At 51.3% G+C, this 12,604-nt stretch overlaps 1 protein-coding gene across 1 annotated transcript; it reads left to right on the forward strand.

Moving 5' to 3' along the window:
* Window positions 1-6,148: 6,148 nt before the first annotated feature.
* ANKRD40 (ankyrin repeat domain 40) lies at window positions 6,149-12,263 on the forward strand. Its single transcript, XM_004707399.2, has 4 exons — window positions 6,149-6,310; window positions 6,789-7,280; window positions 9,309-9,490; window positions 9,932-12,263. Exons 1-4 carry the CDS (start codon window positions 6,262-6,264, stop codon window positions 10,076-10,078), a joined length of 870 nt encoding a protein of 289 aa, XP_004707456.2. The 5' UTR covers window positions 6,149-6,261; the 3' UTR covers window positions 10,079-12,263.
* The last annotated feature ends 341 nt before the right edge of the window (window positions 12,264-12,604 follow it).

Here is a 12,604-nt window from a genome sequence, read left to right on the forward strand (position 1 = left end):
TTCCCGAGGTGCTTCTGCAGAAAAGGTCCGCGCCGAGCTGAAAGCAGAAGCAAGGAAGCACATAGGCATCTTCCCTACAGACCCGAGAGGAACCCACCCGCATTCCTCTGCTGTCTCTGTAGCAGGGCCTTGCCGCAGCCCCCAAATGCCCTTGGGGGGAAGGGCTCCTTCATTACCTTAGAATGTTTTGTTAGGTTTTCTGACCCAAGTTCAAAGACAGGTATGTCCACCTAAGACTTCCGTTACCTGTCCCCAGGTTGCGCCCTTCTCAGTTTAGTGGGGCGCCTTGTCTCAAAGGGCTGGTGGTCAACTCTAGTTTCAAGTTACTGCATGGCTGATGGGTTCCCTTGTGCTCTCTGCATGTAAAAGGTGAAGTTTTATTTGAGCCCAGGCAGGCTTAGCCCTCCTGTTTTGCTAACGTTGAGTAAAAGGGTGTTTGCAAACATTTTGTTTACAAAGTTCCTGAGTCGTGCATCTTAGAACTGACAGGGACGTTGGAAGTGGGCCTAAGCACAGAAAAATAACTTGCCCAAGGTCACACAACTAAAAAATATGATAACCAGGACCCGAGTTGAAGTTCTCTGACTTCCTCACAAATCTGTCCACCTCCTCTCTGTAAAGAAACCAGACAGCTAGGTGGCAGTTCAGAAAGCCAGGAAAGATTGCACATGGTCATTTATTGTTGAAAAGTGTTGGCAAACAGGCTTGCTGTACCAAGTGTTCCCTTCTGAGCCTCCTGTGTGGCTCACCAGCTGTAAAGGACAGTTTCGGCACCAGGAGGCAGTGTTGTGCAGAAGAATGAGCCCTGGTCTCTTGGCTGTGGGTTCTTCTCCATCCGCGCCTATCTGTGCCACCTTGCCAGTTTCTTCATTTGCCATTACTTTCAGAAGAGTGTGGGGTGCATTTAATGAGATGACGTATAATGTCCACAGCTAACCTTGACCGAGTTTGTTCTGTAGCAGATACAGTTCTAAGTGCCTTACATGTGTCACTGGCAACTACGGAGGGAACGGGCTATTGCTATTCTCCCCATGTTCACACACGAAGAAACGGAGACCCAGAATGGTTAAGTAACGGGCCTGAGGCACAGTCACTAGTAGAGTGGGAAAACTAACGAGGCATCGGGCACTAAACCCTCCCTACCACAGCGCTTACCACAGAGTGATCGGAAGTCACCGGAGGAGTCTTCTCACAGATTTAATGCAAGAAGATGTCTGTTGTTGTTGTTGTTGTTGTTAGAGGCCGCCCTGTGTACAGCAACACATCACTGCCCGGTCCTGTGCCATCCTCACAGTTGTTCTTAGGCAGGGCTCATTGTTGTAGTCACTGTGTCCACGCAGCTCCTTGAGGGCCTTCCTCTTTTCCGCCGCCCCTCCACTTTGCCAAGCATGATGTCCTTCTCCAGGGACTGGTCTCTCCCGACAACCTGTCCAAAGTATCTAAGAGGAAGCCCTGCCATCCTTGCCTCTCAGGAGCCCTCTGGCCGTACTTCTTCCAAGACAGATCTGTCTGTCCTTTCCAGGTCAGTGGTGCTTTCAGTATTCGTCACCAGCACCACCACTCAACACGCATTCATTCTTCTCCGGTCTCCTTATTCCGTGTCCAACCTTCACATGCCTATGAGGCCATTGAACATACCATCGCTTGGGTCAGGCGCACCTAGTACTCAAAGTAACAGCCCTAATTCTCAGTACTCGAAAGGGGTGCGGCAGTTACCTACTGCAACACATCTTTTGATCTCTTGACTGCTGCTTCTATGAGCAGTGATTACGGAGCCAAGCAAGACAGCCCTCTCAAGCTCAACACGTCCACGTTGTGTTTTGAGTCTCCCTCTTCATCTGCCTTCTGTCCCAAACCTGCGTTCTCCCTGTGTCATCGAATGACAGCTTCCTTCTTTCCAGTGCTCGGGCCTGAAACCTTGGTGCTTTTCCTTGCCTCTTCTCATTCCTTCATCCCCCACCTGAAGCCAATCACAGTATCTTGCTGACTCAACGTCAGATAGAGCCAGAATCTGATCTACAGAATGTAGCTCATCACTATCTACTGGCCCAGCCTCTGTTCTCTTAGCTGGGTAATTGCAGTAGCCTCCTCGCTCAAAGCCGTACACTGTGGGCCGTGTGAGTGAATGTGGACGTTGCAGAAAATCTGGCAATAGTCAAACGTTACTGAAGGCGCAGTGACCTACATTTATTTCAAAATCAAACACGTAATGAATCCAAGGTGTTTCTGGAAGTGCTTGCCCCATGTTGCAAATTTCTGGGGTAAAGAGAGGTCGACAGTGGAAAAAGTGTAAGAAGCCCCTGTCCTCACTAACAGTGACTTAAAACCGGCAGAATGTGTCGCTCCGCTCAGCGCCCTCTACTGGCTCTGGTCTCACTCCAAAGGAAAGCCTGCAATACCTCCTCCTCTTCCCGAGCGTCCCTTACGCTGTGCCCCATCTTTGGGGAATCGCTCACTTGCTGATTTCGTTGAGCACAACTAGCTCCTGGCGGATCTTGGAATACAAGGCACTTGCTGAACCGGCCCTTTGTATCTTCTGTCTCTCTGTCTGAAAGGCTTTCCCCACAGACCTTTCTACCTCCTTCAAGCCTTTGCTTCATTGCCACCTTGGTGAGGCCTGTCCTTGACCCTCCATTTGAAATTGGACCGTATCTCCTCCAGACCGCTAGCATTCCCATGCCCCTTTCCCTGCTTGGTCCCTGTACCAGACGCTCTCTTTTGTATCTGCTCACGATCTGTTTCCTCCACTGTAAAATGGGAGGAAGGTGAACAGGAGGACTCATGTCAAGGACCCTTGGAGGGTGACTATGGGGCGCTCCCTGAAAGCAGCTGCGGAGCTTGCTGTCTGCGTTCATTCCTTTGTTGTCATAAAACCATGTGCTGGGAAACGGGGTGTGAAAGGATCCTCTGAAAACGTACTCTCTATCGGAGGGCAGGAGAGGGCGGGGCCTTTCTGTTATTGCTTGCCAGGTCCGCAGCAGGGAAGGAGCCCGGTACACTGGTCTGAAACACTGCCCCGCCCGACTGGCCAATTTGAAGGCAAATTTAGAGCCGTCAGAGTTGAAGTTCAAAAATGAGAAAGGATAAGGGTTCCCACCTTCATTGTAATCCAAGTGTCGCACGTGGGTCTGGGAAACAAGTGTGTCCGCTCATAAAGAGGCAGGAAATACTGCCTTGCTGCAGTGGCACAGCTCTGTACTGTAAATGGTGTGCTCCGGGCAGGCGCAGGGCTGTGGGGAACGGGTGCTAGTGACATCAGCCCACTTCCCATGGTGATGATTTAGCCAGTTGATTTGTCCCCGACTCTCAGACCCACTGGCTGTAAATTACCTCCTTCACTTTCCAGCTTGCCACAAGCAAATGATTTACAGCCAGCGAGTGAGTACTTTATTTCCAAAAGGGAACCTATTTTTCTCATCGTGCTCCATTCATTTTGAGTGCTCGCTTGTCGTTATAATCACTCACTTTTCAAGCTGACACCCCAGATAACCACCCACAAACTAGTGGAGGCCGCAGCCTGCCCAGCCTTAGGGAGTCTGGGTTGTTCTACTTGGAGCAGATGGGCACCTTGCCCTTGGTTCACTCATTCGGCGAGTAGTAACGAAACACCCCGTACATGCCCAGCTGGTACTTTGTTATCTTCACCAAGCTTACCGTTGAGACACCTAGATCAAGCCTTACAGTTCCCCAATGGGCAGTTAGGTTGTCCAAGAGCACGCAGTAGCCATACAGGCTAATCAAACACTAGTGAGTGATAACGTCAAAGGCCGCTTTGAGGCGTCAGCAGGGTCATGCGCAGACACGCTGGCTTTCTGACACTCACAGATGTTGAGGTGTATGGCGCAAACCTGCTTTAGATGACTGACTAGGCGTCCCAGGGGAGGCCTGGTAGCATCGTGGGTTATGTGGTGGCTGCTACCTGCCAGGTCAGCCGTTGGAACCCCCCTGCCAGTGCACAGTTGAAAGGCGGGGAGTCTAGGAGGCCCACAGGATCGCTGTGAGTTGGAGCTGGACTCTGGCAGTGAGGGGTGAATGACCTCGCCCTCACGAGTGTACCGCTCATACACGCCCGGGCTTATCCAAGCAAAACCTGTTTCAACGTGCCTCTGCCATCAGTGGCTGCTGCCAGCAAGCTCTCTCATGAGACAGCCCTTATCCTCTGAGCAGGGTGCCTCAGATACAAAGGTCCAGTCAATGCTGGGCGGAGAGGTCAGCTCACAAGGTCCTGGTGTCTGTCTGGGATCCCAGTGAGGTCGTCTTGATGGAGTGTCTCAGAAGGACACGGGACGATCGTGGGCTTGTTATGAGGATGTTTGCAGACAAACATAAACTGCCACGATGAGCAAAAGGTCAGGGCAATTGTGCATTCCCATTGCGGCAATGTACCTGCTCATTCACTGAGGTCACGGATGGCTGTCCTCTTGAGAATTTTGTTGGGAAACCTTACCCCAACCATGCTACAACTCTGACCTTGTGGACTGCTGTTTGTGCCCCCAATTCAAAGAACATTAGAAAAGAACACAATTTGAGCCCTTGAAGGGTGCCCAACCCACCTTCTTTGATGTGTACCTCCCAGAGCTGGGCATTCTTTGCGGAGGGTGAGGGAGAGGGGAGGCCACCCACCACCTGCAGAGGCCCACGGAGCTAGATGGAGGATGCGCTGAGATCCCGCCACACCGAGGCAAAACACCAAGGGGGTGCAACAGAACAACAAGGGAACGGAGCGGCGAGGTCCCCAGGGAATGCCGAAGGTGGACTTTGGGGCCAGGGCTTGGTGCCCCAACAAACTGGACTGGAAAACACTCCTAAAGGCCAACAAACAGTCCTTGAACTGACTAAAAAAGAGAGAGAGAAGCAGGAGGGAACATTTTGATCCTGGTTTCATAGCAGTCCTTTGGGGCTCAACCAGATAGGCTCTGTACCTTGTCCTAATTGTGTTTGGCTAGAACAGTGGTTCTCAGCCTGTAGGTCGCGGCCCCTTTGGGGGTCAAATGTCCCTTTCACGGGGATCACCCGATTCATCACAGTAGCAAAATGACAGTGATGAAGTAGCAACAAAAATAATTTTATGCTTGAGGGGTCACCACCACATGAGGAACTGTATGAAAGGGCCGTGGCATTAGGAAGGTTGAGAACCACTGTTCTAGAAGCTTTGAAGAAGTTTATCTCTGTTCAATCAGAGTTGAAGGAGGCCATTTCAAAACAGACAGGGAAAAACATTTTCTTCTTATAACATGCCTTCAGCTTTGGCAACCGGGGACAAATTTTGTAGCGCCGAAGCCCTTCATTTCTGTTCGGGAGAGGTTTTTGCTGGCACCCTAATTACATTTTGTCTGCAGCATTGAAATCATGACTCTGGAGTGAGCATACAATATGGAATGATGAGTGTTCACCTCAGCGACTCTGATGCATTAGGAGATCTGTTTCCGAAGAAGTTCGCTCAGGGGCGTACGTCTTTACAGTACCTCAGGAACTCAAGTGTGGGTGCGGCTCCTTACGGTGAAACAGATGATGAGGGAGTTGTTGCCTTCTGGAGGGAGCTAGAGAAGCCAGGTTTTGTTTTGTTTTTTTTTAATGGAAATTTGGAAGTGCTTTTAAAAAAATGTAACGAAGGAAAGAAAGGTAAAGAGGAAGAGCGGAGGAGCAGCTGAGACTCAGGCGTGTGAATTCCCGTGGCCTCACAGGCTTGCAGAGAGGCGATGCTGGTGAGTCTGAGCATCTCTAATCACCAAGCAGCGTTTGATACCGAGGGAGTGAGCGCCACAGTCCCTCACCAGGACGGTGGCAAAATGAAAGCACAGTTTGAAGAGCCCGGGGCATTGCAGGGAGGGAGGGTGGCAGAGCAGCACGGCAATACCACAGAAGCGATCCTCCAGCCTGCTGGAAGCAATTGCATTTAGAGCCCAGAGGACCGACTTGTTCTTCCCAGGGGCCGAGATGAAACCTGGAAATAGGCGGCTTCAAGCATATTAAATGTGTTGATCATCTGCTTTATAAAAAGAAAAGTTGGAATGACCAGCTGGCTTCCTGAGTCTGGCTGAACCCTAACAGGGCTTGCGTGCTTCGTTAGTAGCATTGAGAATGTGTAAACCCAGAACACCGGTCCTCTTTTTAAACTTCCATGCCCCCCCCCCTTTTTTTTTTTTTTGAAATCTGGACAGGACTTGCTTACACTGGGCCTGTAAGCGCAACCACGGCCAGGTGGTTTCCTACCTGTTACAGTCGGGAGCCGACAGAGAGATCCTCACCACAAAGGGGGAGATGCCAGCTCAACTGACGTCAAGGAGAGAAATCAGGAGGATCATGGGAGGTGAGTGGGTGTTTGGGGCCACTCTGGGTTCCATCAGGCCCACTGGAAAATATGTGGTATTGTTGGCTGGGTTCTTGATGCCCATCCAATAGCCGGTCTGTTTCTAAAGACTGACTACCGTGTCAAAGTCATCGTTCCATGTTTTGGGAAAGGATGGCCAGGGAGGGTGGCTCTGATTTGAATCTGTCCAATTGAAGACAGTAATGAGAATGGTCATCACACCCCCAAGGAGCTCTTCTTTCTCCTTGGACTGGAGGAAGCAACGAACACTGACGAAACTATTTGTCACGTACCAAAGGAGAAGGGCTTCTAGGATTGCACAGCGCTTAACGTATTCTGACCATCGAATTGTGTGGTACTTGAATTATACGCCAATAAAACTGTTAAGAATGACATGAGCGCTTCTACTAGAGAGGCTCTTTCTTCCTTGGGACACTGTAAAGGGTCTGTAAATGCTGTGCCTCTGCTTCTTTTCAAGTCGAAGAGGATGGCGAGGACGATGGCAGCCTCCCCCAGCTGAAGAAGGAGTCAGAACTGCCCTTTGTTCCCAACTATCTGGCCAACCCGGCCTTCCCTTTCATATACACCACGGACGCAGAGGATGCTGCCCAGCTGCAGAACGGGGGCCCCTCCACACCTCCGCCTCCTGCTTCACCCCCTGCAGGTGGCACACCCCCACTGCTCCCTGCTGGGGAGGCACCCCTGCTAGGGGTCTTTCCTCGGGAGCACACCTCGTTGGCCCTGGTTCAAAATGGGGACGTGGCTGCCTCCGCTGCCATACTCAGAACACCAGAAAGCACAAAACCGGGGCCTGTTTGTCAGACCCCCGGGAGTCAGAGCCGGTCCCTGTTCTCTTCCGTCCCGTCCAAGCCGCCCGTGTCTCTGGACTCTCAACATGGGACCTATGCCGGACCGGCACCAGCATTCCAGCCGTTTTTCTTCACTGGAGCATTTCCATTCAATATGCAAGGTAAACCGCCTCCCTCGGGCCTGTGGGGCGCAGGGCATCCTTCCTGGGGTTTTGGTCGTGTGTGCATAGGGTATAATTTATATATATTTGGCTGTGACTATCTCCCATAAATGTTGCAAAACTAATGTAAGGAGCTCCCATTACTCAGATTCACAAGTGGTTTACCTTGTACTCTTTTGCACAGAATTAGGGTGTGTTTCCTAAGGACAAGGGTGTTCTTGTCTAGAGCCGTACGTAGCCTGATACCAAATCTAGAAAATGAAACCTGATGTAACCCTGCTGTCTGACCCCTAGTCCATATTTAAATGTTGCCGATTCTCGCAGCAGTGCCCTGACTACCCCCGCCCCTCCCTGCTGCTCCCCAGGGGCCAAGCCAGGATGACTGCATTTAGTTAGCTGCCAGGTTGGGTAGTCTCCTGTAACTGGGAACATCCCTTAGCCCTTGACCTTGATCGCAGTTTTGAAGAGTCTGGGACAGCCATCACGTAGAATAGACTTTGGGGTCCATCTTTACTAGGTGGTGGTGGTCTACTGAAAGTTGAGCTTCCCCTTCCCCCATGTACCTCAGTCTGGCCTCACGGACTCTGATTTTTCAGCAGGCTTTCACCCCTGTCAGTGTCGTCTTGATGTCCCAGTGCTCTCCCATGTGGCCGGCAGGAGTCTCCTCTAGCTGGCTCCAGTGTCTCTGTCGTGTCTCCTTCAGCCCCTCCGTTCTGGTGCCCCAGGCTCATAGTAAACTCTCCCGTCCCGCCCTGGCACCAGCCATTTCTCCAAGGAGCCCAGGTCTTTGTGGATGGAGACTGGGTTACATAAACCAGGATGTGGGCCCCAGCCGTGCCTCTTGTCACAGGATGCCATTTCTCTAGACAAAGTGCCTCTCCCAGAGAAGTCAGGAAACAAATACACAAGCTAATAGACAAACACATATATACATTTATGTTTACATATCAACGGAGATCTATTTTTCTGTCTGTTGAACTCTGTTGTTCATTCTCCAAACCATGAGTTCATCCTGATAGCTCTAATTCCATTCCAATCCCACAGTCTAGTCTTACCGTGCTCTTTGCCCTGGAATTAACTCTCACTTCCTGTTGTTAAGGGCCTGCTGATATGAGAGCTAATTGGCCAGAAGTGCTATGGTAGCTTCATGGATGAGGAGCAAAACAGAACTGCCAAATGCACATGGTTACCTGGCTTGGGCCATCTTGGCAACCAGGCTCAGACTCCAAGGGCAGACCGTACAGGGCCTTTACCTAGGATAATCGTTCCCAAAGCCCACACTCTCCCATCTTAAGGACTACTGCACTCCGATCATAGGCCGACTTACCTGTGTACTTCCTTGTGTTTATTCCAAGGAGTTTACTATCTCTTAAATCCCTCTAAATATACGTTTGTCGTCCCCCCACTTACAGTAACTCATGTGCCCTGCCTTTCCTTTACCTGCTTTCCAACCTCTTCTCCTTCCCATTCATGTGCAGCTTAAACTGGAACTCGTTTGTTCCTAAGCCTTTACTCCTTTGAAGGGTAATGTGAATAACGTGAACCTTCCTCACTCCAACGGGAGCCCTGGTGGTGTAGCGGTTACAGGCTGGGCTCTGATCTGAAATGTCTGCAGTTCAAAACCACCAGGAGAAACCTCAGGAGAAAGACAGGGCTTTCTAACCCTATACCAGTTAGTCGTAGAAACTCAGGGGCAGTTCCTGCCCTGCCGTATAGGGTGGCAATCAGCATCGACTCGATGGCAGTGAATTTGGGTTGGGTTTGGTTCCTCACTCCTGAGATGACCCTACCCACCTTTTTATGCTGGACCACAGTCTTAGCTGTCGGACAAGCTGACACTGGGGCCAAGCAAACCCTGCTGGTGATGCTTGCCTCCTCACTGGGGGCACCGGCGTTGGGAGGGGGAGTGTGGGGGACAGGACTAAGTGTTACCATCTTCTGGAGAAGAACCAGCCTTACATGGACTGTCCCGTGCCGGAACCGGCCAGTAACACCCCGCGCTCACACACCCCCTTTCCTCCCCCTTAGAGCTGGTACTCAAGGTGCGGATTCAGAACCCTTCTCTTCGAGAAAATGATTTCATCGAAATTGAACTGGACCGGCAGGAGCTCACCTACCAGGAATTGCTCAGAGTGAGCTGCTGTGAGCTGGGCGTTAATCCAGACCAAGTGGAGAAGATCAGAAAGTTACCCAATACTCTGCTGAGAAAGGTAAGAGAGACCTGTGCAGCAGGGATGGTTGCTCTCTGTGTGTGGAGAACACTCAGCTGCCTTCGTTGGGTGAGCCACAGCTGAAGAAGTGTGAAGGCCTCTTGGGCTCTTTACCAGTGTGCTCAGTCACCGAGCTTTCTGGCCCTGGGCTGGGGCTCCAGGGACACGGGCATTTTTGGGAGCTGGAGGCCACCAGAGAGTGATTGTCCAGGCACAGGTACCTATTTTCAGATGTGTTACGAGATGAGAACCTAGTGAAACCGCAGGCAGATCCACTTAGCCCACCTGCCCTTCAACGAAGCCACCTCCTGTACCTCTGTTCAGTAGGATCAGAGGGTTTTGCTTCGTAGGTTTTAAAATGAGCCAGCCCAGACATTAACAGCACCCCAAACGTGTCGACAAATGGCTCCTCTTAATCTGTTTAACCTATTTCTGCTTTAGGACAAGGATGTTGCCCGACTCCAAGACTTCCAAGAGCTGGAACTGGTTCTGATGATCAGTGAAAACAATTTTCTCTTCCGAAGTGCGGCGTCCACCCTGACGGACCGGCCTTGCTACAACAGGAGCGCGTCAAAGCTGACTTACTGATGCCGCAGGACCCTCGTCACCAAGGGTGGTGTGAGTGCCTGTCACCTTTGGGCCAAGAAGCCATTGATCTGAATCAAGGCTAGTATCCTACACTTCTGCCTTGGATGGCAGAGAGTGCCCCGGTGCCCCTGCATAGTGTACACTAACACCACCTGCCAAGGTGGGAAGCCCCAACCCCCATGCAGTGGTGCCGCCCTCGCCAGCCTCTTGGTGCACAATAAACCCACCTCCCCGAAGCGCCCAACAGCTACGCCGAAACCCGGAGAGGCCCGAGCCCCAGGGTCCCTTCTAAGTGGCCTTTCCATAGCTACGGTGAGAGTGGGGCCGAAATTGAGCCTCTCCTGTGGCCGGCGCACTTGACAGACTGGGACGGCCGGGCGTGGTGTTGCATGCTTCCAACTCCTGAAATGTGAACGGCCCAGAGGGCAAAGCCGGTTGTGGACAAACGACTTTTAGTGTCTCGTAGCTGTGAGGTTTCATATAACATACTCATAAATGTTACTCAGGTTAAAAGTATTTAAGAATACAGTTACCTAATTGTAAATAGGCTGTTAACCAAAAGAGCCTCCCCTCCCTCGCCCTGTCCTCTGTAACACTCGCGATTGCATCCCCTGTCCAGTCTGCCATCAGCGTCCAGTCTGCCATCCCCTGTCCAGTCTGCCATCAGCGTCCAGTCTGCCATCCCCTGTCCAGTCTGCCATCAGCGTCCAGTCCGCCATTGTTCTGGTGGCGGCTGGGCAGTAGCTCCCCTTCGTGGCCACTAGGGGCCCCCCTGACGCTTCCGACAAGCGCAGCGCCCCAACCCCTCTGGGAGCGAATCCTGCCATCTACTTGTTTAATTGCACCAGAAAACAATGAGCACAAATATTGCCGGGTCCGTGTTCTCCACTCTTATTTTCCACTGGGAATGAAAAGCAATTTTTGAGACTTGACTCTGTTGCTGTTTTAAAGGTTATTGTGGGAAACTGAGCTAAAGGAGTTAGCATCTTTATTTTTGTATCAAAGATAAAGGTTATTTTGAAATTATTAGGATTTTTACACAACTCTGAAATCTGTTTGCTTTTGTAAACTAATTGTTTGACCTAGGGATTTCTTACCCACCCTCACTCCCGTCCCGGCCCCGCCCCCACCAATCCACTTAACTCAATTGATAGTCTGCGAGACTTAGTCCTAAAATCAATGGCAAAACAAAACAGAACACCAACCCTGATTAAACTCTGAGCATGCCACAAAGATTCTCCGTCCTTCCTTCTGTGTCCCTCGTGAAAAGAAAAGCCCCTGTCCTGCTGAGGGGCCACAGCAGGGTCTCCCAGCCAGCGGTCAGCAACGCAGGTCAGTGCATCCCTGGGGCCCTCGGGCTTTTCCCTGTAGTGCCTATCTTCCCAACCACACAGAACTGTGTTAACTTCATTGTGTGGGAACACTAGCCCAGGGAGAAGATGCAGAAGGTGTCAATAGCTAAGCTCATGGCCTCCTGCTGCTGCCTAAATGCCCAGGGGTTTTCCAAGGCCAACTTCAGGGAGTCCTGCTATTTAGTGAGTTAACTGTATTCCACCAATTACTTTCAGGAAGAGAGCACCCTCATGTTTCAGCCAGTCGGAAGCCAGCTCACCTAGGTGTACTGGTGAGTGGGGTTGGGGGCGGGGTGTGTGTCTTTGTTTTGCAAAAAAAAGCTTGTTTCTATCTTGGGAAAAATAAGTTCAGTATTCATTCATTCATATCTGATTTACTGGGGCTAAAACTCCATGCTGATGATATTATTTAGAGACTCAGAAACAGTGGAAGCCCCTGGCAGGGAGGAGGGTGACAGAATTAACCCGGTCTTACAAAGGCTAACCCAGGTTAGGGTGCTGGGCAGGCCTGGGTTGGCCCCGCCCGGTACCGGCTTCCCTTCTGCGGGATAAAGGCGTCCCCAGTGTTTCTGCAGCCGGCAGTGGGGCAAGGGCTCACAGATGTTGGGGGAGATGGAAGTCTTAATCTATGCATTCAGAGAAATATTTTTATATGCTTTGTGTAATTTATAACAAGGATTTTTTTTAGCTTTGTTAACTGTGAACTCCCCCCTCCTCCCCTGCATATGTGGAGCATGTGTTCACACTGTGTGTAAACAGTCACTGGGGAGTTTTTCTCTTCATCGCTAACGATTCCAATAGAACCAGCGTTATTAAATGAACTATTAACCGACCGTGCCCATGGTCCTTCATTCTGGTTTCCGGGCTAGTCGCAGCTGCTCAAAAAGACAGGCAAGTCCCAAGGAAGCCGGTCACCACCTGAGCCGCCTGTGTCCCTCCTCGGCTGCTGCCGCACCCCAGCTCTGTCCCCCGCCCCCATGCACCCCGTGGCTCACGGCAGTCAGCTTCATTTCCTCTGTGAAGCTGCACCAGCTAGATGGAGGTCACCCCCTATCAGCCATGTTTTTGAATTATCCTACTCACTTTGCACAACGGAGCCTCTCCTACGAGCGCTCTGCTGCTGTCAGCGCCGCCTTCAGCAGCCACATGGAAGCTCACTCCCTGCACCTGGGCA

This window comes from Echinops telfairi, unplaced genomic scaffold (assembly GCF_000313985.2).
Source record: "Echinops telfairi isolate 266 unplaced genomic scaffold, ASM31398v2 ScPeMD7_7458;HRSCAF=8496, whole genome shotgun sequence".
In the NCBI taxonomy this organism is placed as follows: domain Eukaryota; kingdom Metazoa; phylum Chordata; class Mammalia; order Afrosoricida; family Tenrecidae; genus Echinops; species Echinops telfairi.

What these genes read in the sequence shown, in the direction of transcription:
- ANKRD40 (XM_004707399.2), top strand. Translation starts at nt 6,262, where the DNA reads ATGCCAGCTCAACTGACGTCAAGGAGAGAAATCAGGAGGATCATGGGA. An exon ending in AATCAGGAGGATCATGGGAG is followed by an intron (nt 6,311 to 6,788) that starts GTGAGTGGGTGT and finishes CTTCTTTTCAAG; the next exon opens with TCGAAGAGGATGGCGAGGAC. An exon ending in CCAATACTCTGCTGAGAAAG is followed by an intron (nt 9,491 to 9,931) that starts GTAAGAGAGACC and finishes TTTCTGCTTTAG; the next exon opens with GACAAGGATGTTGCCCGACT.